The sequence below is a fragment of the Podarcis pityusensis genome (assembly GCF_964106645.2).
Source record: "Podarcis pityusensis genome assembly, chromosome: 15".
Lineage (NCBI taxonomy): Eukaryota > Metazoa > Chordata > Lepidosauria > Squamata > Lacertidae > Podarcis > Podarcis pityusensis.
This window is the reverse complement of record NC_138040.1, coordinates 31,667,057-31,691,934: the sequence shown is the minus strand read 5'-3', so window position 1 is coordinate 31,691,934 and position 24,878 is coordinate 31,667,057. Positions and strand designations below refer to the sequence as shown.

Here is a 24,878-nt window from a genome sequence, read left to right as displayed (position 1 = left end):
TTCACCCCCCTCCCAGCCAAAGTTGCAACATAAAGAGGGGCAGAAACTGTGGTGGGAAAATCCTGACTGCAAGCCACATCCACCCTAAGCACCTTTTAGACTGATTGTACATCAAAGGGGAGCTTCTGAGGTCAGAGTGTAGTTTTTAAAGGTTGATTGATTCACCCTTAAGAGCTTGGAAAAACTAATTCTTAAGTAAATAATGCAACACTCTTGAACTGTGATGTAATTCAGAAACACTATATTGCCATATATAAATAAAGCAAAAACAGGAAAATACCATGTCTTATCAGCCTTCTCCAATCTGATGCCTTCCAGATGTTTTGAACTACAGCATCCCATCAGTTGTAGCCAGTGTGGTTGATGGTCAGCTGTGATGGGAGATGTTCAGAACATTTGGAGGACACCAGGTGGGGAAGAGACTGTCTTTGGTTATAATCCTAGCCCCACTTACTTCTGAGTAGATATGGGTCAGATAGTGCTGTTAGTTTTTCACCCTCTGGCTAATCTCTTTTGATGTCATAGAGGAGCTTTGGGGGAAGAGATGTCATATATTTAGCAACTTCACTGTTACAGAAGAGCTGGGCAGCTTGTGACTTAGGAGACCTTGAAGCTGATGCCTTTGAGCCACTGGTTAGATTTAACCACTCCCATCATTACTTAGATGCCATGGGCGGTTTTGGAGCCTTTTGATCAAAGACCCAGGTGGTACTTGCCGTTTATGTGTTACGCACTTTTGAAAAGTTTAGGTAAGTCTATGTAAATGTTAGAATAACAGAACACGACTTAAATCTAATATGTAGAATCTTATATTTAACTCCACGAGATTCTTTTACATCTTTACAAATACTAGAAAATCTTAGGTGGCATTTAACATTATAAGATTTATAAAACAAGGTTTTAATTCATCTTTGGAAGGAATATTGCAGTTCACTTTGTTTCTGGAATTTCGGTTGCATTCTGAGAAGAGAGGGCGCCAGCTCATTGAAGTAAATGGGGAAGGATTTTCTTCCTGGGCAACTAGATTCGGAACCCAGCCCACACACTCACACTTTCATTCTCAGTCATTCTTTACCAGGTTGTGCAAACCAGGCCAAATTAAGTTAATATCTTGGGTGGTGTCAGCTGATTATAGTCCAGAACATTTGGAGGGCACCATGTGGGTAAAGGCTGCTCTGCACTCAGTGGTAGCTGCTTTCCAAGACTTCAGGCAGGTGTCTTCTTCGGTCCAAGGTGCAGATGTGGGGAATTGAAACTGAGACCTTCCTCACGCGCAGCATGTACTTTGCCATACTTCCCCTCTGTTATAGCCAGTTTCTCCAGACCTGGCTACAAATACTTCTAGATCAGGAATGCATCTCACCATGCATGACTGCTAGGTTCTTATCTTGTGTGCTTTGCTACTATTTTAATGCCTTTTAAAATACATGCAGCCTTCCCGGCTTTCCTTCCTCAGTCAGTAGAATATGAGACTCTTTAATCTGAAGGTTGTGGGTTCAAGCCCCACATTGGGCAAAAAGATTCATGCATTGCAGAGGTTGGGACTAGTTGACCCTCATGACCCCGTACAAGTCTATATGATTCCTCAGTTTCTCCGTCTGCTTTTCCCCGACGTGTCTCTAGGCTTTCTCAAAAGTCCTGCTACTGCAGCCAGTTCTAATCTTGAGTCATCTGCCGGGGCTGATACCTCCTGGCTGCTCTAGTACTTGGTGGTTGGTGTGTAGAAAAGAGTTGACGCAATTTGTTCCAGAAAATGATTGATCTGAACTAGGCATGGGGATGCCTTCCATTAAAGCAACCCCACAATGGTTTACTTAGCAACACTAACAATCTGTTTCTGTTTATCCGCAGCCACTGTTCTATGTGCTCTTAGTGGTTAGCTGCACTGCTTTGTTCAGAATGGGTGTATACATTTCTCCTTTTGATTCCCGTCACATCCACCCATAATGCCCCATATACTATGATACAGATTTGTGCCCTCAACTGTTTCAAATTATTTACCTTCCCTATCAGAATGCTTAAATTCATTAAAATAGTTCCCAGGCAACACCTTTGTAAACCTTATAAAGCATGCACCTGAATGTGAAGACTCATTCAAAGTTCGGGTCCTTTGCCCAACAGTTTCCATGGTGTTTCTGCCATACTCCACTACTGTCGTTCTTAGTCCATTTAACGTCGTCTACCAGATTGTAGCACCTCTACAAAGTTTCAAGCAGAAATCGTTCTCAGTCTATGCTACTATTCATTTCCGCCAGCAAAGCAGGGATTGGATGTGAGATCTTCTCACTTAAAACATCTTCTGGAATGTTTTACTGTGTTTCATGTTTTTATTTGTTGGAAGCTTCCCAGAGTGGCTCGGGCCATCCCGTCAAGATGGGTGGCATATAAATAAATGAAGTATTCAAAGTATATGCTCTCCCACTATGGTACCATTTAGGGTACCATTTGTGAGTAGTCTATAGTATTGACTGCAATAGAATTATGATAATGATAATAATAATTTATTTATACCCCACCCATCTGGCTGGGTTTCCCCAGCCACTCTGGGCGGCTCCCAGCACACAAAACATCACAACATTAAAAACTTCCCTAAACAGGGTTGCCATCAGATGTCTCCTAAAAGTGAGATAGTTGTTTATTTTCTTGGCATCTGATGGGAAGGTGTTCCACAGGGCGGGCGCCACTACCAAGAAGGCCCTCTGCCCAGTTACAAGCCTACTATCAATGGGGTGGGGGGAGGAGATGGCCCTATGGGAAGGGCTCAATAGCTTTTATCTGCTGGACCAGTTTCGATTATTGTATTTTTATTTTAGTATTGTTGGTTGTTAATAATAATAATACTAATAATTGTTGGAGGCGATGCACAGTCAAAAGGTACATATTTCCATATGTGGTGTTGTTGTGACATCATCAAACCCTTCTGGAATGTTGTCTTCAAAGAAATAAGCTTGATATACAACAAAACAATTGAAATGTTCCTTTCACTTGCACTGCTTGGGCTTAAGATCACGTCTGCTCATGATTATCCTAAAGAGGACCTCTTAGCCCTTCTGTTGACTGCTGCTTGTATGGAGATAGCCAGATTTTGGAATACCGGTGATGGGCTGAACATTGATTCTTGTTATAGCAGAGTATGGTCAGTAGCATTGGCTGAGAAACTAACATGCCAGGTGAGAGTGGAAAAGGGCAAACACAATCCATATTCCTTTTATAACATACGGCAAATGATTATTAAATACATAAATACAGAATGTGGCAGCAATCCACCCAGCACTCATGGGAAAATTTGGTGTGATATTTTAGAGTAATCAAATGAAACTTTAACACCTGGCATGGTAAAAGTCTGTAAGTTTATCAGAACAAGTTACTTGTTGTTTACTGTTGTAACAATTGTTTTCTCAAAATGTATCTTCTGTACCGTGAAAATATATAAAAACATTATTATTATTATTATTATTATTATATTTAAAATGATATTTATTGAGAATTTTAAGATTACAAAGAAAAAAAGAAGGAAAAAACAAGTAACAATTAAACAATACAAATCAATAAAAATCAAGGTCAAAAAGAAAAAAAGAAAACACAATACATCAAAATCAAAAAGCAAAAATAAACAAAAAATTTAAAAACAGATCCAATATTCCCATATCCTTAACTGTCATTACCTTATTTCATCGACCTCCTCACACCTCCCTTTTTTGTATTCTAGTTGTTAATTATCTCAGCAAATCCTTTCCATCTTTCATAATATTCTGTCATTAAATTACCTTAATCTATTTTAACCTTATCTTACCATAGAAAACTCTAAAACTTAAAACTTAAATCTTATTTATACCAAATTCTCTTAACCATAACATATTCTTACATGATTCTTTTTAACATTTCTGCTAAAGCCAAATAATTTCGTTCCAACATTTTCCTAATACTCACTAATTTGCAAAGCTTTTCAAAATAATTTTTTTAAAACTTTCTTCCAATCTTCATCCATCGTCTCTTCTTCCTGGTCTCGGGTTTTGTCAGTCCTTTCTATCCCATCCATCTAGTCCATGAACCTGGTAACCTTATGTCCGAGGCTCTTAAGTCTCTTCCATGTCCCTTCCGCAGGTCTTCTTCATATTTATACCTGTACTTTACTTTGTCTTCTGCTCCTTTCACTTGGGGAGACTCCAGCTTGACAATATTTTTGTCCCTTCTCGACAAATCAGCCCCTTTTCCATAGTCCACACTGAACTCCATGTGGTATTTAAAAACATGTTTCAAGGTCCCTCCAAAGTTAAGGGCCCCCACAGCTCCGAGCTCCCCCCGGCCCAAAGCCAGACTTGAAAGGTCAAAACATCCCTGCATAGGGGGGTCTATCCAGCCCCCCATCTCCAAGCCAAACAGAACTCTATCTCTCCAAATCTGGCTTTTTCCAGGTTCATTTGTCAAGTCCAACAACTCATGTTCCTGCTGGGCCACAGTTCCCTCCATCTCTGCCTCCCGAGGTCCAGCAACAACCTCCTCCCTCATCTGATCTGTCAGAGCACACTCCTGAATGGGTGGGTTCTAAATAGGTACCCACTGCCTGTCCAAAATTTCCAATCACAACACTCATCAAGTCCATCTTCTCATGTAACTGTTCCAATAAAGCATTTGTCTTGCAAAAAGCAAGCACCAGAGCCTCCGAGTACATTCTTGTTCAAGGTCAAAGTCTGGTCCCACAATCTTAATCTATTGCAGCTGCAAAGCTCCCCAGTTCGGTTTTAATAACAGTTTCACAAGCTCCCTCTAGGGGAAAGAGTTTCTATTTGTGTCCATCTCTTCTTTTTTTTTAAAGCAGATCTAACAACAAAGTTTCCTTTTTCAGATATTTTGTCAATATTTTGTTCCTTTTAAATACGAAGGGGAACAATGGAATCAATATGTTTCTCTTCTTTTAACTATCTGTCAAAAACGTTTGTCTATAGTCAATGAACTTCCTGGGAACGTCTGTCCTGACACCCTGCTCCCAGGTTCAAGACGGTGGAAAATTGCTTTTCTTTACTCTCTCTTCTGCAGGTTTAAACAGTCTAGAAAAAGTTCCCCCCTCTTCTCCTGCTTCCAAGGGGGGTTCAGTAATTTTAAATGATGAAAATTTGATCCTTTACAGACGACTTTCTAAACTCTAGCTTGCCGTGTCTTTGCTTCAATCTATCTACAAAAGCGGAAGGCGGACTTCCTGTTTAGACCTTCCCACTTCAGTGCCGAATTAAAAGAAATTTCTTAATTCAATTTTCCGTTCTACTCACGGGCAGTTATTTAAAATCCAATTGTCCACAGGAAAAAGTCAGCGCTCTCCGGCAACAGCAATGCGGCTTCACTCCGTGAAAGAAGCCATCGATTCAAAGCACCGCGCCACTCACCCCACGTCGCTCCGGATCCCCGAAACCGGGTTTCCCCGCAAGTAGGGGGGGCGCAAAGGTGCCAGCCGAATCCCACGTCCACAGGCTTCTCCCGCCTGTGGTTTTTGATGGGTCTCTGCCTTGCCGTGGCGGTTCAGACCCTGTTTTCCACAGAGCGGATTCCTCCCGATCGGAGGAAATCCACCATTGCCAGAGGCGCCAACCCGGAAGTCTCCATTATTATTATTATTATTATTATTATTATTATTATTATTATACCCTGCCCATCTGGCTGGGTTTCCCCAGCCACTCTGGGCGGCTTACAGCATATCATCATCATCATCATCATCATCATTATTAGATTGTGATATTTTGATTGCTGTAAGCCGTGCTTTAGTAATGTGAATGCATTTGAAGGGTAGGTTATAAGTATTTGAACTGAATAATAAGTAAAGTATTTTTGACAAGAAGATGAGAGGATGAGATATTAGCTCGATAGGTTCAGGAAACCGACACAGGGATCTAATAGTAAAAAATGTGAGTGCTGTTGTTTTACTATTGCAAAATAGGAACTTGGCCATTAATTTTGAACTGCTTCTGGAAGAAAGAGGCATGTGTTGCCCCAGAGTAAAATAACATCCCTTTGGATCAAGACAGGCAGTTAAAAGTGCTGTTCCTGTTTTGCTTAGGGTTGTAGTATTATTGCCATAATAACAACTATACAGAGATTCATAGTTTATGTGCATCTGGGAGTTTAGAACACCTGCTGTATACAAATAAATTGCAATGAGTTAGGGACAATCCCAGGGACTGATGAGCTGTACTGACTGGTAAGGGATGAATGGTAACAGTTGGGCTGTGGGAAGAAGTCTTCAACTCCTGGAAGCTATATCAGATCAAAGAATGAAAGTGTACAATTGAAAGTACATCAACATAATGTATTGTCAATATGACTTGACATCAGGTGTACGGTCCAGAATAACTGAGTAGTATTTCGCTGAGTTTGCATGTGTACAAATTTTCTGCTTTATAACACCTGCTGGAAGCTGTACAAGCTCATTTTGGATATGTTTTCCAAGGAAGTGAACCATAGTTTCTTGATCTTTAACTCTGTTTAAATGTTCATAAGAATTATAGAGTTGGAAGGGACTTGAGGGTCATCTAGTCATCTAGTTTTCTGCTGATTAATATCAGTTGTTTTTCCCTTTAAATAAGCGCAATTCTCTCCAATGTCCTTTCAGTCTTTTGAACCTGCAACAAAACAAAAACAAATCTTTTGAGGTTGGATATGTCAGCCATTGATGGCGCACCTCTTCACCATTTACTAGCTTCCTCTTGTAGTGTAGAGGTGAAAATCTTCTGGGTTATTTTAGTCTTTGGCGAAATTGTATGATACAGGCAGCTGTGGTCCATCTTGCATTATTAGCTATCACAAATTATCACTGTCATAGGCCAGTTAGCAGAGTCTTCTCTCTCTTGTCTTTGGCTTTATTGGTGGCTCAGCAGGAAGAGGTCTTAGAGGTCTTGGGTCTGTGTTTGCTGGACTGTGAGCTGCCTTAGACACACCTGCCCTCTATCTAGGATGAATTGGTGACAACTAGTGGAATGTGTCTTGACTATTTCTCATTCTTAACCCTTTTTTTTTTTAATAACATTGTGATGAATGAGTGGCACACCTGGTTTGGAGTGGTATGTAAGTGGCATGAGGCTTTCCCCCTCCTTATTCAATGAACTCGGGTGGAGTCATCTCCAGCATATTAGAATGACTCTGACTCAGGGCAGATGATTCCTGCCAGTGGTGATACCCAGTGCTATTTTTCTAGAAAAAGAAGTGCCAGAACTCACCATGAATGCCTCCCTTGTTCTCTTATAATGACAATGCTACCCACCTGAGAGGTGCTGGAACCAAGTTCTGGTGAGATTCAGGCTGCAAAATAGCCCTGGTGATACCATTATGTTGTTTGTGGCCTCTCTGCTTTATTTCCCTTTGCTGGAAATGGTGGACTCCCTCCTGTCAGCATGTCAGATTGGCTCCAGCTTAAGGCAGTTGCCAAAGGGCTAAATCAGGGGTCACCAACCTACGGTCCGGGGGCTGAATAAGGCCCAAGGGACTTGTTTATCTGGCCCACAGCGACCCACTTCCAGGTTGGAGAAGCACCAGAAATAGCTTGTGCGCATGCGCATGGGACTCCTCTGACCCGGAAGTGCGTCAGAAATAGCGTGGGCGCGCGCTATCCCGCCCTCTGGCCCGCCATGCAATCGTCACTGGAGACACCAGCCCGAGGCAAGGAAAGCTTGGAGACCCCTGGACTAAATCCTCCTTTCTTTCCCTGATTTTCAATCAATTTTTCCCCAAGGTGGCTTACAACAAATACAAACAATGTAAAGCATTAAGAATAAGAATAAGAACACCCCACCTTTTCCCCTGGTGATACTCAAGGCGGCTCACAGATTAGAAAAACAATAGCTAAAAACATTGGGGGAAAAGCAATAATTAAAAACCAATTGAACATTAATGGAATTAAAACTATATGCATATATAAAATGTACTTAAAACTACCAAACACCCTTGTTCCTCTGGTTTGAGTCAGATATCAGTGTCCTTTTAGTCTGGCTTCTGCAGTCTTGGGACAGCTGGAATTAGAGTATGCTTTCTGACAGAGATGAGTGAAGGGATGCTTTCTATAGCTTTCCCTTCTCTTGCTGGTGGATGGGGCAAGACTGGATAAGGTGCCTTATGTGTTGGCATAAGAGTAACAGAGAGGTTCTATCAATGAATGGAACTAAAAAGAGAAAGAAAGGGCTCTTTGTGACAGGGAAATAAAAACTTTCAGAGTTTATTGCACTCTGTCGACGGATGTTAAGTAATTGTTTAGTATTGGCTAGTGTTCTTTGTTTGCCCAATGACTTTTGATCCTGTATTTGTCTACCCTGTGTCCCTGCTGCCGTTTAAATAGACAAAATTATTATGTTGACGGCAGCTGGCTGGGGGAGCTAGCAAGATGGTGTCTGTAAGTAACCATGAACTGCGGTTTAATACAATGTAGATACCGTAGATTCTGGCATATAAGACGACTTTTTAACCCCAAAAAGGAGGTTAAAAAGTTGGGGGTCGTCTTATACACAGGGCAAGGGTGGTGCGGCATGGAGCCCGCCCACTGCTGCTTCGGAAGCAGTTGGCGGCGGGCTGCGCTCCGCCCCGGGTGGCTTTCTCCTGGCACGGAGCTGCCCAGCGTATTAGGCGACTGGGCTTATAAGACGAACCCCCAAATTGCAGCTGCCAATTTGGGGGGGTCATCTAATACACCCAGTCGCCTAATACGCTGGAATCTTCGGTACTCATCTCCCACCCTCCTCATGTGCAGCTGGTAGGAGGACCTCTGCTCAGTTAGTTTCACCTTTAAATAATCTTGCTTTGCCTTGGTATAAACCATGGGTCCCGATTTAAATAAAATTCTAGTCAGTTTCAGGACTAGTTTTCTTGCACTTGCAAAGTTCATAAGTTAGTTGCATTTCAGCTTTCTCTTTATTATGGTATTGATTTATTACAGCTATTGTTTTTATAAATGCTTACTAAGCATGTGTAAACAAGAACCACCTTGTTAAACATACATATGAAATACTTAACGAACTATATTCATTTAAATAAATATGCACACAATGCTGCTTCTTAGCAAGTGGATTAGACGTTTACCTTCCAGCAATAACGTTTGCAGGCCATTTATCAGTTTGATTGCTTGCCCTGAATCTGAACCGAATGTCAAAGTTTATTTACTTACTTTTGTCTGGTGGAACTCACGGTGGGGTTTAGTAGGGCTCCTGGGTGACTTTCTGCCTAGGCACCAACCAAAGCCAGTCCCTGCTCAACTTCAGCCCATGCCCGGGGATTAGAATAAATTGCATGACTGTGTCTTGGCAGTTTATCTGCCAACTCTGCAATTTGTATGTCTTAGCAAAATAGCCCCCATGGAATTAGACCTTCCATTAGCATCTCATTCCATAGCCCTTTCCAATTGTTCCGAGTACTGGGGCAGTATCATTGTGACAGACTCTGGGATGTATCCAGCTTAGTTCTTTTCAGAGTAGACCCATTGGAATTAATGAACCTAAGTTAGTCAAGTCCATTAACTTCAGTGGGTAGAGTAGAATTAGTAATGGATCCAACCCTCTGTTTCTACTCTATATGCATATTCATCATATGGAGGGAGATCTCTATGTGGACAACTGTGGGACTGTGTCTCGCTACGCCCTTTCTAATGAATGTGCATAGGTTGGAAGCAGAAACCATTATCATTGCACGCACCTAGAATTAGGGATGGGGGAGAAATGCAGTTTTGTTTGCATTTTAATGAGAGACTACCTGATGCACTCTTCTTGAACCAATACGTACATGATCTGAAGCACAGCTGTCCTTTGAAATTTGCAGTTCTCTGAACTTTGCAATGCCTTTCCCCAGCCCATGTTTGCAACAATGCATATATTGGAGGACACTGCGCATAAAATGTACACAAGAGTGAAGGTAATGTTCTAAAGAGCATCAGAGTAGGGGAAATTGTTTTTTTGGGGGGGGGATGTGACTATTTGTCGAAGCTGCATACAAAAACGTGTATATTGAGAGAAAATTGGACTAAGATGCAATTTGCTGTGGAAATGTGGGGAACTGGATATATGAGAAACTGAAATTGGCATATTTGCCGATCCCTACTTAGAACAATTGAAAAGGGCAGTGGATCCTGTTGATCTAGTGAGTTCTGAAACTGGGTGAGTTTCCTATTACACTGTACACATTCTTTGTCAAAAAGATGTCCGATGACAGGTAAAGCTTTCTATTGTGTGCAGGTTTCTGAATGTCAAGCAGCTTTTAGAAATATCTAGAGGTTTCGTATAGTTTGCGGTGGATGTTAAAAGCTTCTGCCAAACGAGCCCCACTCCAGCCCTCATACCAGACTCTTCAATCCTGTGGAGGTTAAAGTCAGCAAAATAAGCCTTCTAAGTCGGCACTACAGTCGGCACCCTTGTTTTGGTTCTGACTGCACTAATAAACCTGTCCTTCCAAGGGAAAGATACTTGCCTCTGCTCTGCTAGTTGGCTGAAGTAATACTCCTCAATGAGAAAGAATGACCTTCTGGATTTTATTGATGTGTTTATAGCCTGCATCAAAACCGAAGGACTATAAAAAGTCGAGAGAGAGAGAGAGAAGTAGTTGCTAAAGGGGTTATTTGAACATGCTGAAAGTCTCTTGATTGCCCATGAATCTATTGACAGCTAGCCTCTATGGGAAAATGAATTCAAAGGCTGCTTTCTAGTTAAACAAGAAAAAGAATTGTGATTTGTTATTTTTTTTAAGCATTTTATAATTAATAACAGTTTGATTTATAGCTGTACTTTTAAAGTGACATATTCAGATTATGCTTGTTGGTTATTCACCCCACCTCCTCCACACATTGAAGTGATTTATTTTTGTGTATCTCACTTCATTATATGAATTTATGAGCTTGTATAAGTGCTATTTTGGTGAATGGCTATGGAATCCTTACTTACTTTGCAAAGCTATAAACGTTGATATGCTTATTAGGTACCGAGCTTGTTGTCTTTTCAATGCCGGTCAAAAAACCTTTTCTTTTTTCCAGGCCTTTTAGATTATTGTTTTTAACTTGGATTTGAACTGGTCAGATAATTATTGCTTCTTTGTCATAGGGCACCAATTTTCAAATGAAAAGCTCTGCTGAAACGGAGTCTTGTATTGAAAGAAGCTCACAGGCAACTTAATGTTCCCCTTAAGCACTTGGAAATGAAGAACAAAATTGTGGTTTTTAATTTGCAAAGACAAATGTCTTGTCCCTGTCTTCTTGGAACATTTCTCTTGAGTCTCAATGGTTGATAGCTGCTGCACAGGAACCTCTGCTTTTTCCTGTCTCCATGTTCATGCATTTCAGACGGCGTGTTTATACAAAATGGGATGTGAGGGGACCCCAACAGCACTTTAGATGTATCGTATAGATGTGACTAACTACATTAACATTTCACCAAAACAGACAATATACCACACCGTTTATGAATGTATTGTATATCCAGCCATAAATAAAGCACAATTTCTCTCAACCCCAAGGGAACACAGTAGTTCCATACATTATCCCTCATGACTAGGCCACTGGAAATATGTGGGTCCCTAAGGCTTTTCTGTAGGCCTAAAAGGATGCTAATTTTGTGATGTTCAACTGGCAGTGAGTTCCAGAGTTTTGAGGAGTTTTGATGGTGGCAGTGAAATGAAGAGAGCTGAAGAAGGGTGCATGGAGCTTTTTTCTGAGCTGCTATTTCACCCCTCGCAATCACACCCCTCCCAACCTGTTCTTCATTCTCCCCCAGTTTTAAGTCTACTTTTTCCTGCATTAAAAAATCCTAGCATATAATAAATGGCCAGTAGAGAAAGGGTTAAGCGCCCAGTTCTTACTACTTCTCTATTTCCCATGCTTCACCCCCCAAAAAACTTTAACAAGTCTTGTACTGATGGCAGGGGATAACACACAGGTAAGGAAGGAGACTATCTTCGTGGTTTGGAATGAGCTTTGTTCAAATTTGGGAAGGCTCATTTGGTTTTGGGGAGAGGAAGTAACCTGTCTTGTTAGCAAGCCAAGCCCAGCTAAGCTAAGCATAATGAGCCCACCAGTCACTAACCAAAGCCAGTGTTTTGCTTTAATCAAAAAGACCCGTGGTCTCCTTTGGCATGCATTTGGGTGCAATGTGTGGTTTAGGCTTAAGATGTGCTGGGCATCACTCGAGTCATCATAGGTGTGTTTGAAAGTAAACATTGAATGTGGGCAGGGAAACTTCCTTGTACATTTTCTGAGCCTCATGGCAATTCAGTGTTGAAAACCCTTAGTGGGAGACTGGGCATCCAAGAGGCAAGTTCCACTTTTGCTCAGTCATGTTGGGTGCACCCACTAAGGAAGGAAAGCAACAAACATAAACCCAGAGGCCCTTTTGAGAGACTGACTTCTTCGCTCTGATTGAGATGACCGAGCTGGAGCAATTTGATTCTTTCCAAGTATGTTGAGTGTCACCTTTTATCCCTGCTTCTTTGTCTGCTTTATGAGGGATCCTGTCTGAGGTGTTCACCGGCTACAAAGCATACTGAGCTGTCTTCTCTGGTGTTGGATGAGGGCTTGGTGATGTTTCTGGGTATTTGGGGTTGTGTCAAAACAGAATGTTTTTGAATATGAACAGTAATGAATACGTGGATGCTTCTCCTTTAATTGCCCTTGCATGCTTTACATTTGGAAAACGAAACACTGGACTCTTTCTTTTGTAATGTGTTTGCATATCAGTTGCCAGCCAAATCCTTCCAGTGAGAAGCCTCCAGCAGATGGGGGCAACAGGTCTCCAATATTTTTTGTCCCTGGCACCTCTGAAGCAAGATGTTGGCAGGGATGAACTCTTGGACTGATGTAGGGGCAGCCAACATGGTACCCTCCAGATACTGTTGAACTCCCATTCCCATCAGCCTCAGCCAGTTTAACCAGTGGCCGGGGATAATGGAGGCTCTGTACCCCAACAGCATCCAGAGGGCACACTATGTGTGTAAATACATGCATTCACATATTAACCTAAGATGAGATATGTAAACTCTATAACTTTATAAAATTGCCGAAATAGTTGCAGAAGAAAGCAAGTTACAAACTGAAATCAGAGCTGGAACAAACAGTGCTTTTAAAAATATAACTTAAATGTAGCTTTCTTAAGTATTTGATTAGGGGTTGGGTGGTTGTTGTTTTTTTGAGAAGTTTTATTCTGAGTTCAGTCTACATGAATTTAAATGATCTTGCATTAACATCTGTTTTGATTTTCAATGAAGATTTATGATTATGCATATTTAGAAAACAAAACACAATTCAGAAACGTTTTCACATATTCAAGATTCATTGAAATCAAAGGAGCTCAAGAGCTTTCCTTTTTTATAAAAAAAAAACCTATGTAAACCTGTTATTTTTAATTCTGTGCCAGAGACAAGAAGAGTTTCCCCAACCTTAGAATAAATCATCATCAAACCTTTTATTGGCATCACATACAAACATCCAGAACAAATCAATACAGAATTACCACTTCCCCAGTGGCATAAAACATTTGCTAAAAGAAAGGAGGCAGAGCAGTAGAACGAGTGCAGGCAGCTTTCCTCTTCAAGATTTTTACTGTCCCACGCTGTGTACCCTATGCAGCCTTGTGTCTAGAGGGAGGTCAACACAGGGTAGAGACTGTCGCCTGGGCGAGATTTCTTCTATGCTGGTTAAACATCTGCCTTACATCAGATAAAGATCCTCTCCTCAGTGAAGTTTTGTTAGATCCCTTTCTTTCCCCAGGGCTACAACAGTTTAACAAGAAGGTACAGCAACTTGTGCTGTCTGTGGAACTTTTGCGATTGATGTCCCTACCATCTGCCAAGGCTATAATAAAAACTAGGTTGTGGGGTATTGACAGTAGCAGCAGAGAAAAAATGTTCCCCTCTTTAATTTCAACTTTCTTGGGCACATGAAACTAACCATAATTACCTTGAATTTCCTCCTTTGGGGAAGGTTCTCAGGCAGGGTGGAAGGAGAAAGAATTTGCCCATGTGAAGACCACCTGGTGGAAACCCTTACACATATAGCTCTCAATTGTAAACCTTAGAATAAAAGACAAAAAGATGAAAACTCAGGAAACAATTGCTGGGATTAAGCTTGCATTTTTGCCTGGTTTGGGTATGATTTTAACCAGTTTATTAAACTGTGTTTTTTATCATCTGAACCTAGCCCACCAGCTTAACTATGGTTTGTTGTTGTCTTACAAACCCTGGTTTGCTTTATTCATGGTTTGGTATTCTAAATAAAAGCAGCACTCTTATTTAACCATGGTTTGTTTGCCCCCCCACTCATCCCACAAGACAAGAGAAGTTGAAACTAAACTTTGGAGAAAGAATCATCAGTTGTTTGATTGTCTGTGGGGCAAACCATGGCTTATTAAACAAACCATGGCTTAACATTTTGTGTGAGACAGGCCTTGGTTGGAAAAACAGCCTTTTAGGGGGCAACAACTTGTATAACAATGTATACTCCCTTGAATATAGTACATTTTATATATTAAAGCCTTTCTCTTGTAAACAGTGCTATTTGAATAGTGAGCTGCTGCTGTCTGTCTCCTTGTTTGTTCATTAAACTTCCCGTGTTGGGGGGGGGGGGAATGCAGTCACAACATCTCACAGCTATTTGAGCTACATTCTGCAACGTGAGATTCTTAACATTCTTATCAGGAGAGTCTATGGAAGCTCTAGATACGGTGTCTGAATGCTGTGGTGGAGTGGATGAGGGCCAATAAACTGCTTAAATCCTGAAAATACAGGGACTTTTTCAGTGGGTGGTTCCCATATGCAGGAAAATGGCAAGTTACCTGTTCTGGATGGGGTTGCTCTCCCTCTGAAGGAACAGGTGTGTAGCTTTGGAGGTACTCCTGGATATATATTTGTCACTAGAGGCCCACAAATATCCTCTGTGGCTCAGAGTACCTTTTACCAGCTTCGTCTGGTTTGCCAGCTACGGCCATTCCTGGGCAGGGATATCCTCACCACTATAGTCCACATGTTGGTAGCTTCAAGGCTGGATAACTGTAATGTGCTCCATGTGGGGCTGTCCTTGGGTCTGGTTTGGAAGCTCCAATGCTCCTATATGGAATGCGACGGCCATATAGAACATGTGATGCCATTGTTAACACAGCTGCGCTGGCTGCCCATCTATTACTGAGCCAGGTTCAAGATCCTTGTATTAATTACAAAGCCCTTAACAAGTTAAGCCTAGGGTAGGTCAGGGATTGCCTGAACCTTAGATCTCAGCTCGATCACTGAGATCATCCGCAGAAGCATCGTTGGTTGTTCCCTGAGTTGGTGAGGCTCACTTGATAACAACAAGAAATGGGAGTCTTCATTGTCGTTGGTCCAGTATTGTGGAATACAGTGGTACCTCATGTTACGTACCGCCCCCCCTTACGAAAGCTTCAGGTTACGCGCTCCACTAACCCAGAAGTAGGTCCCCTTGTTGCGAACTTTGCCCCGGGATGCGAGCGGGATGCGGGCAGCAGCGGGAGGCGCCATTAGCGAAAGTGCGCCTCATGTTATGAGCGGTTTCCGGTTACGAACGGACCTCCGGAACAGATTAAGTTTGTAACCGGAGGTACTACAGTGGTGCCCCACAAGACGAATGCCTCGCAAGATGGAAAACCCGCTATACGAAAGGGTTTCCCGTTTTGGAGGTGCTTCGCAAAACGAATTTCCTATGGGCTTGCTTCGCAAGACGAAAATGTCTTACGAGTTCCTGCGGGTTTTTTTTCCTTCCCCCCCCCTGTTCCCCAAGCCGCTAAGCCGCTTATCAGCTGATCCGCTAAGCTGCTTAACAGCTGATCGCTAAGCCGCTTATCAGCTGATCCGCTAAGCCGCTTAACAGCTGATCCGTTAAGCCACTAAGCCGCTTATCAGCTGATCCGCTAAGCCGCTTATCAGCTGATCTGCTAAGCTGCTAATAGCGCTAATCCGCTAAACCGCTAATGGGCTTGCTTCGCAATACGAAAAAACCGCAAGACGAAGAGACTCGCGGAACGGATTCTTTTCGTCTTGCGAGGCACCACTGTACTGTACTCTGCCAGTGGAGACTCAGTGGGCACTTTCTGTTTCAATTCTTAAATGCCTGCTGGAAACTTTTCTATTCCACCAGACCTATGCAGGCAACTAAGACTTTATCTTTCTGCAATGGTTAGTTGAGGTCTGTTTTTAACTTTCGTGTGTATGGTTTTATGCATTTTGTGACAAACTGCTTTGATATTTTTAATCATGTAGCTGTGTGTGCATATCTTTATTAATAAATAACTCAAATAAGCATGTCTTCTTTGTTTTCCAGGTGGCTGATAGCAGTTGCAATGAGAGCAAAAGCCACAAGACGATTCTTCATCTGCTGATCAAAATGATCAACAAGTCTCGTAAGTCCAAGTGTTGTGCCATTCCCCTTTCTTATGCTACACATATCTGGAAGCAAGTGTACTTGTGATCTGGACAAGTAAGGGTGGGGTATGTGATAGTGTAGTAGAAAATTATGTTTAAAAAAATGGTGGGTTTAAGATTGGCTAAGGACTGTGGCTTGCTAGGAAACAAGAAAACATGTTCCCTGGTCAGATGTGATACAAAGCCAAGAAAGGGTTCCTAGTTTGTTTATCCCACCTGTTTCAGGGGATGAGCAAAGTGGGAACTATCAGTAATCATATCAGTGTGTTGCTCTTTCCAGATAAACCATTCTAAATCTTAGCTTATCATTATATGAGAATGCGGCTGATACAGTGACTTTTGTCTTCTGGGTTTCTGGGGTTTTTCCTGTTGTTATTCTGTCTCTCACAGCTACAGTAAACCTACTAGTAAAATTATGGACTGGTCATTTCTTCGTCAGAGGGCAAATGGGCAAATTTAGCAGGGGATCAAATACTTTCCCCTTTACTTTAGCAAAAGTGATTGTGGGCAATGGGCCTTGGAAGCTTCTTTCACAAATGGATGCCCAGAAAATGATTTCTCGGCATTGGATAATGGTGTGGATTCAACTGAAAAGCACCCTGTCTGAGGTCATATGGAAAGGCTTGTTGTAGGTTGAAAGAAGGAGGTGCCTTTAGAAATGAAGATACAGGTTCCAAAGAGGGAAAGGATGCATTTGGAGGACAATGCCAAATGAGCGGTGGCATCCAAGGACCCATGAAAACCTATAGCCTCCCTGATGAGACTGCAATCTCAGCAAAGCAAATGATTCCACACACCCCCGACACCTGTAACCTGGCCTCTGCCACCGCTCCCATCCACACTAAACATGGCTTGCCCCAAAGAATTCTGGGAATTGCAGTTTAAGGGGTGCTGGGAATTGTAGCTCTGTTGATGGTAAATGACAGTTCCTGGGATTCTTTGCGGGGAAATCATCTGCTTTAAATGTATGGTGTGGGTGGGATCAGAAAGGTTTGTAAATGCTTTTAGGTTATTACAACTTTGTGCTCTTAGGCTTCTATCTTCTAAACCCATTGATTTAGTCTGTATAGGATTGCTGTTTCACTATGCTTTGCCCTTGTACTCTTATTCAGGTCTTCACCTGAAAAACTGTTGAGGGAGAAGCAGGGTTGCACGCACTAACCCCGCTCCCAACATCCCCGTTGGTTGCAACCTCAGACCTTTGTGGATTGGGTCAAAGGTCTGATTCTCTTGTTTGTTCAGCTGAATGCACACTGAATTCTCTCTGCAAGGACATTGGGAATGTGGGCTAGAACAGTACACCTGTACCCCTTTCATACATTATTATGCCCACATGTTCTTCAAATGCCCCAGATACGACCCAAAATATGTCCTGCCTTCCTTTGTAGAAGATGGTGACATCTCCATACTTGACCATCTTAGCCTTAGGACAGGTGGCTGGGGCTGATGGAAGCTGGAGTACAGCAACACCTGGAGAGCCATAGGTTCCCCTACCCCTGATGTACAGGTGTCTGCCTTCTTGTTACATCCCAGGTCCTAAGTTTGCAGGTTGGCTTCGAAAGAGGCCCCAGAGCTGAGCCCTAGTGAATCCAGGCTCAAGTTAAACCTCTCTCTCACTCTGCACTCTGGCATTCCACCATATGTGTTTTAGGTGTTGTGTGGCTACACTTGACTGGCTCAGTGTTAACAGTATTCTGTCTTTTTTTTTTGTTCAGGATGGAAGATACTTGGAGTATTGGCTATATTTTTGGTGATGGTGTGGTATACAAAATCCCGGGAGGAAAGGTACATGCAGCTGTGAGATGGTTTTTCTTTTTCTTTTAAATGGGGGCACATGGGGTGTTTTGGGTCGTTATCCCTGCCGTCTTATTAAGGTCAGATATATTACCTGAATCGGGCCTTAACTGATTAATGGCCGTTGTTCAGAAACATCGGCTAGTTCAAAATGGATCCTCAGGGCTTTTAACTGGGAACAATAGGTGATAACATCTCTCACTTATTCATATGGGTGACAAGTCCATTCCTAAGCGTTGTTCGACTGCTTTCCTTGCAAGTAGTGGTGAGGAGTCTGTAGACCTCCAGTTACTGCTAGACTTCCAACTCCTGTCATCCCAGTATAGCCAGTGGCCAGGGATAATGGGAGCTGGAATCCAACAGCAAGGCTACAAGTTCCTTGTCCCCGATTTAAAGCCTTGGATGGCTTGGGAGAAGTGTGTGTCAAAGCAGTGCCTTATCTTACATCTACCAAAGAAACCAAGTGGGCTGCCAGAGGAGGGAACCGCCCCCCCCCTTACCCAGTGTAGAAAAACAGCAGGAACCCAGAGTAAAGATTGAGGTCTCAGTCCATCCTTTGCCATTCCCTAGCAGGCTAGTAAAAACTTCCACAGGCTATTTACTTTTGTGGGTGCCTTTAACCTAGCCGAGTTAAACTGTGACATTTTCATGGCCACTAGTTATTTACAAGTTTCCTGCTTTTGAATTGTTGCTCTTATCTTCTTAAAGTCAAAGTCTCTCTCTCGCTCTCTGTGTGTGTAAGCCATCCATATAATATTTATTTTGGCTCTGGCGCAGACATTTTAGAAATAAATAAAGCAAAGTGAGATAAAGGTTCAGTAACTCTGTTTGGCAATGCTGCTCTTTGAATGCATGTGGACGTCATGTAGTATGAATCAGTGGCCAGAAAAGTGCACTCTGCACCTGCTCATAGGCTCGCCCATCTTTTCATAGGTTCCAGGAAGGAGTCCTGGCATTGAAAACACCTCCCATGGGTACAAATGAAGCCAGGAAACTGGGAATGAAAAGTTTGCTTGAAGGGGGAAACCATATTATAGATAGTGGTGTTTTGGACAAATGAACTGAGCATGCTTTCAAATCCATATCTCTGGAGGGAGGAATATTTGTCAAAATGTTTCTTGGACTGTTTTTATCCTGGCAACTCAACCAGAAGCCATTGTGAGCTTTGGGCCAAACCAGGGCTGGGCAGTATCTGGTTTTCAACATTGCAATATATCACCAGCTAAACATCATGATATACTGATATATCAGAATGTCTGAAATAAGGATGGAACTATGTAGAGGCATTGGCTGGCTTCACAGATTTTCCTGCATTGCAATTTTTGCATAGCGCGAGCAAACGCGCACACCCCATGATTCGCAATATATTGCCAGGTCAAAAATTATGAACCGGATATCATGATATGGACTTCAAACTGGTTTAGGATGATGCATCGATATATCGCCCAGACTGCACATTAAATTAGTTCCACTTTTTAAAAAGCTTGCTTAAACTTGCTCATTTCAAGAGGAGTCCAGATTGGGGCTAGTGCCTGTTTCTCACTCAACCCCCCCCCCTTCCTATTTCCCACCAGTGGTTTTGATACCACATTTGGGGACAAATAAGAGAAGTTGGTGGTGTTGATGTTTGGTAGTAAAGCAACATGGGGCTTCGATCCATGTAGAAAGCATGTTCCCTGCATGATCAGGGCCCCCAGCATGGTTGCTTTTCTTTCGAAATAAAAGTGGCCAGCTTAAAAATATTTTCTTTTAAAGTGTAAGTAATGTGGCATGAGGTTTGGCATTTTGAACCGAATAAACATGGATTCCCGCTTTTCCTTGCCATGTCTTGGGGAGCCACGTAATAAGCTATAGACTGTAAGCAATTAACAAAGACCAACCACAAAAAGTGGTTGTGCAGGTGACTGAGAGCTCTTTTCACCCCTTTCCACCCTGTGGCAGCTGAAAGGTCATCATCCCTGACCATTGGCAATGCTGCCTGGGGCTGAGTTGGACCCAGAGACGGTGGATCCCCTCTCTCTGGTTTGCAACAGTAAAGAAGATTTAGCAATAAAAGCAAAGGCTATACAAAAACACACTTATCAATAAAACTTACGAGCCCTGCTCACTTCTGTCCTGCTTGCAGCCATTTGAGGAAGGGTGCTTGCCTATGTAAGCACCTCTTCTCTAATGCTTAAGACACTTTTATCTCCCATTACCTTCCAAATGCTTGGAGCATCACTTTTCATGCTCTGTTAGTGCACAGGCTGGTCCACCACTCTTGGAAGTGTAATCCTGGGCTAGGAAGGTGCCTTTTACTTAGGCACACATGTAAAGCACATTACCTCCCCCGAGAATCCTGGGAACTGTAGCTTACTCCTCCCAGACCTAGGTCCCTTAACAAACTACAGTTCCCAGGATTTTTCAGGGCAAGTTGTGCTTTCAGTGTATGGCGTGTATGAATATTGAGGCCACCTATCTCAGTAATGTCTGCACATTTAAGTTGACAGGCTGTGACTCTCCAGGGATTTAGGCAGGGGTCTTTCCCATCCCTCCCTAACTGGAAATGCTAGGGATTGAACCTGCAACTGTCTGTATAAAGCTCATGTTGACTACTGCTGAGCTGCAGCCCCTTTCCAATAATGTGGGTCTTAGGAGAAGCTGTCATTTCTGCACAGCCTCGCTGATCCATGCTGAGGACTTGTGCCCCACACATCAGCCAAAATGCTGCTCAGTGTGGCTTACACACAGTCAGTTAAGATGAAACAGTCCTTGCCCGGAGGCTTACAATCTAAAAAAGCATGAAACACAAGGAGAAAAGGACAGAAAGGGAAGAGGAAAAAAACAAACTCAGGCATTGGTTCTTAAATAGTAGTCCTTATCTGGCATAGAAACAGTTCATGGGCAAGACATGCCTGATGGACTCAAGCTTTGGCAAATCTGATGGAATGAGCCCTGCTTCTCGTCTGTCCCGTGGAGGCACCCTGATGGAGTGGTGGTTTGTTTCACTTGTGGCTAGCAGGTGATGTCCCAAACCAAACCTCTTTCTTGCAAGTCCCTAGAGCGTGGGTGGACTATGGACCTTCAAATTTCAGCAGTGGCCAAAATTTGGTGCACCTCCTCCTCTTGTCTTCTGTTCTGCTCAGATCACTATGTCATAGTTGCGATGCCCTGCGGCATCCCCTAGGCTCAGCGCCCAGGGCAGCGGAACCGTTCGCAGTGCCCTAAATCTGCCCCTGCCCTAGAGGCTTGGATTGCACAAGCATCCACTCTTAAATTGTACATCACTGAGACAACTTGGGGGGGGGGGGTAAGGAAACAACAGCAACAACACTTAACTCCCCCACCCCATTTCCCTTTGTTGTTTGTCTTACAGTTTTTATTTCCCAGTACAAAAGATGACTTGTCCTCTGGGAGAGGTGGAGAAGAAAGCTGCACAGCTCATTGCAAAGTAAGTAACGGGACTAGTTGTATACTGTGTGAATGGGGTCTCTCAGATCTCATCTACCTGTTTCTCCTAAGCTTGGGGGGGGGGGGGATAGGAGGAATGGGGTGGGATGAGATAGAGTGAGTCTAACCGGAGAGGGAGGCTCTGAATATATAAAACGCCAGATTTGCATGATCTTCTCCTCTGCATTCATTGCAGTTACACACGGGAACATCCACTATTTTTACAGCTAAAGGATTACTTCTGGGTAAAGACCCCTTCACCCTACGAGCTGCCATATGGTACTAAAGGAAGCGGTAAGCAAACCAGCTGTCTCTTTTCTTCTAGCAAGCATCTTCTGTATTTGTCTCTCTATTCCATGCTTTCCCTCTCATTTTTCTTGTGGAAAGTTTGCTCTGATTTAGTAGCCATCTGTTGGACTATTTTTCTAAGATCATATATATCGTTCTTCACACAAAGGTAAGTCAGGTGTTTCCACTCTTTCTCCAAGGAGCTCTGAACATCTTAAGTTTCCAGGTGGTCTCCCATCGAGACAGCATGTAGGGCCCATGCCGCATGGCTTCTTTCACCGCAAAAGTACACCCAATAGAATACCTTATCTTTGCAGTGTGCTCAGTTACTGAAGGCGACTTTCACCAGATCACCTAGTTTGGGTTCCTTATCCACACAGCATACTGTCTAGCCCAGGGTGGTGTCCTCCTATTACAGCTCCCATCATCCATAACTATTGGCTATGCAGCCTGGGGCTGATGGGAGTTGTAATCGAAGAACATCTGGAAGTCACTACTATCCCTGCTGTAGCCACATGTTTATTCAGCCAGTTGTGATTGCTAAGGGCCAATATCAGCAAAGTTGTTGTTTCCTTAGCCTCTTATTCACAGTATAAACTATAAGGAAGTGGCAACACACAAGAGCCACAGGCAGTAAAATAGCAGAATTCATAGCTGTAGCTACTGATTCCCTCCTTCCTTATAGTTTATGGATGTTGTTGGGAACCTCACCAACAACATCCGTAAACCATCAGTTTGTTATCAAGGAAAAATATAAAATTAGCACATAGTTAGAAAACAGTAATAAGGAGCTCTCTTTGCGGCTGTCGTGGAGGAAGAGAGGGGAGCATGTCAACCTGAGACTCACCACATCTCAGTCTCGTCACACTAAATTTTGATTTAGCGTGGTGCTAAAACTGAGCCAGAGATAAGAAAAGACATCTGTGATAGGTCCAGCAGAATGTGTTCATCAATCATACAATTTTTAATCTATAGTTCAGCAGATAAATAGGTTGGCTCATGAGAACTTCATCATATCAGGTAACTTTGGCATTATTTTGAAACAATGGACTTCATTCCAAGAGGCAAAAGTATAAATTGGCAGGTATCCACTGGGCAGGTGTTCATCCTCCTTTTAATGGCTCTCTCATAACTGTTGCTGTTGGTTGAAAGTTAACTAGTTAGCTGACTTTAATAATACAAAGGACTGCATTCTACTTCTGTTGAGTGACTGGCTGTACCATTGCATTTGTTAACAATTGGCCGTCAGATTCTTTTTAATGCCTCTCATTTTCCCAAGGAGTTCAGCAAGGTGGAGGTTCCCAAAATAAGCACAGTTCAATGACTTTATGTACAAAGCTGGAATTCTTCCTTCCCCCTCCTTTCCTTGTTCCAGACAGAACCACTATTGTGTGCAAGGTGCAGTCAAAGGGTCTGTTGTTCCAAGATGTGTTGGGTTCTGCTTATGAACTGATAACATCTCGTCTGCATCTATCCGTAGAGGGATCTGACTGTTGTCTTTCCTAATCCACTAGTACATGACAGGAAGAAAAGCACACCTTGCACACACAATGCGAGTTGAGTTGTGTTGCCTCATGTCATGGCTGAACAGTTTTAAAAACTATTGGTAAAGTATAGTAGGCTGAGCCCTTTTAAAAAACTTTTAAAATTTCTGCACATCCACAGCAGACGTTCAGGAGGAGTTAGAGCACTTCATTCCTTGTTGGTTTGAACTAGGCCTGTGGTGCAGCAACCCAAACAAGAGCAGGACTCGGTCTGTACTCTGGGGATGTTGCTCCAATAAGGGCAAGCTGAAATTGAGCATTTATATAGTAGCAGCAGCAGGTGCAGCCTAATTGTTAGCACCACCTGTGCTGCAAGATGCTGCTCTGTTAAAGGGCCCAGCCTTCTTCTCTTATGTCCAACCGCAAGGGAGCAGGGAGCCTCAAATCTTTTGGGGTCTTCTGCAGCTGAGTCCTCCAAGTCAGAGGATGGCAGCACTGCATCCTCAGGCCAGACGGTAGCATTATTCCCGCAGGTCCATCTAAGAGCACTTTGGGGCCAGCCCTGCATATCCTTCCCCTTCTGTTTCAGAGTCCCCTCCCTCATCCCCTGAAGATGAGAAATCCAACTCCAGGGTTGTGACATGAGTCTTGTCAAGACACTGGTCAACAATGGACTTTGGAACTTTCAAGATACGTCTAGATTTATGTAATTTTAGTAGAGAGCCTGCTGTGGAAACACACTTGTTGCGCTGTGCATGCTGCTTTCTCTCCCACATTGAGTTTAGCAGGCACCATTTTATTTAACCCCCCCCCCCCCCGAATTTGTATGGTGCCTTTCAGGGTTAGAGCTTTCCCAAGGCTAATCTTCATATTTGTGGCTGTGCTGAGTGGCTCTTCCCCCTTCCTTGCCAGAGTAATTTTTCTACATCAAAAAAATTACTCCTTTTTCAAAATAGGGTGGGAGACTGTACCTACGGTACTTAGGAATGTAAAAAGAAAAGAAAAAAGGATGGTTTGCTTGAAGCATGATGGGTCAGCCACGGTGATTTAACTTTTGATTCAATGTTCATTCTGTCTATCAAATGCAGTTGAAAACTTTCCTAGTTTGGGTGTTGTCAATATTCTTTGCAAGAGGGAGGGCTGGGTCACCCCAAGACATTTTGCTGCCTGAGGTGGATAAGATGAGGTGAGCAAAATATGTAAGCTGCTTCCCTGCAGTTAGGTGTCAAACTACCAAATATTTTTTTTTTTTTAGAAACTCATTTGGAAACAAATATTTAAAAAAACAAGGTTGTTTTATTCAGAGTAGACTGACTAAAACTAATAAATATAACCAAGTTAGGCCAATTCATTTCAGTGGGTCTGCCCTGAGTAAAACTCAGTTGAATACCTCGCTGTATCTTTCCATCTGGTGACAGTTCTCTCCAGTGCTGAGTGGAATACAGAAGAAGGCTTGTCCAGTCCTAATGCCAGTTGGATGCACTTGGATGCTGTGAGAGCTCTGATAAG

The 24,878-nt window shown here is 42.8% G+C and overlaps 1 protein-coding gene across 16 annotated transcripts in view; it reads left to right on the top strand.

Annotated features, from left to right (window-relative positions):
- Positions 1-24,878, top strand: part of ST3GAL4 (ST3 beta-galactoside alpha-2,3-sialyltransferase 4) — a 181,216-nt gene that overhangs the window by 143,316 nt on the left and 13,022 nt on the right. For 7 of the 16 annotated variants that reach the window (XM_080983930.1, XM_080983929.1, XM_080983934.1 and 4 more), the window contains 4 exons: positions 16,274-16,352; positions 18,090-18,159; positions 21,524-21,598; positions 21,794-21,891. In XM_080983930.1, coding sequence (XP_080840056.1) covers positions 16,274-16,352; positions 18,090-18,159; positions 21,524-21,598; positions 21,794-21,891 — 322 coding nt within the window. Of the gene's footprint in view, positions 1-575; positions 750-8,341; positions 8,372-12,357; positions 12,406-15,279; positions 15,406-16,273; positions 16,353-18,089; positions 18,160-21,523; positions 21,599-21,793; positions 21,892-24,878 lie in introns of those variants that run through there. The other 9 variants (XM_080983922.1, XM_080983925.1, XM_080983923.1 and 6 more) reach the window with 6 other exon arrangements.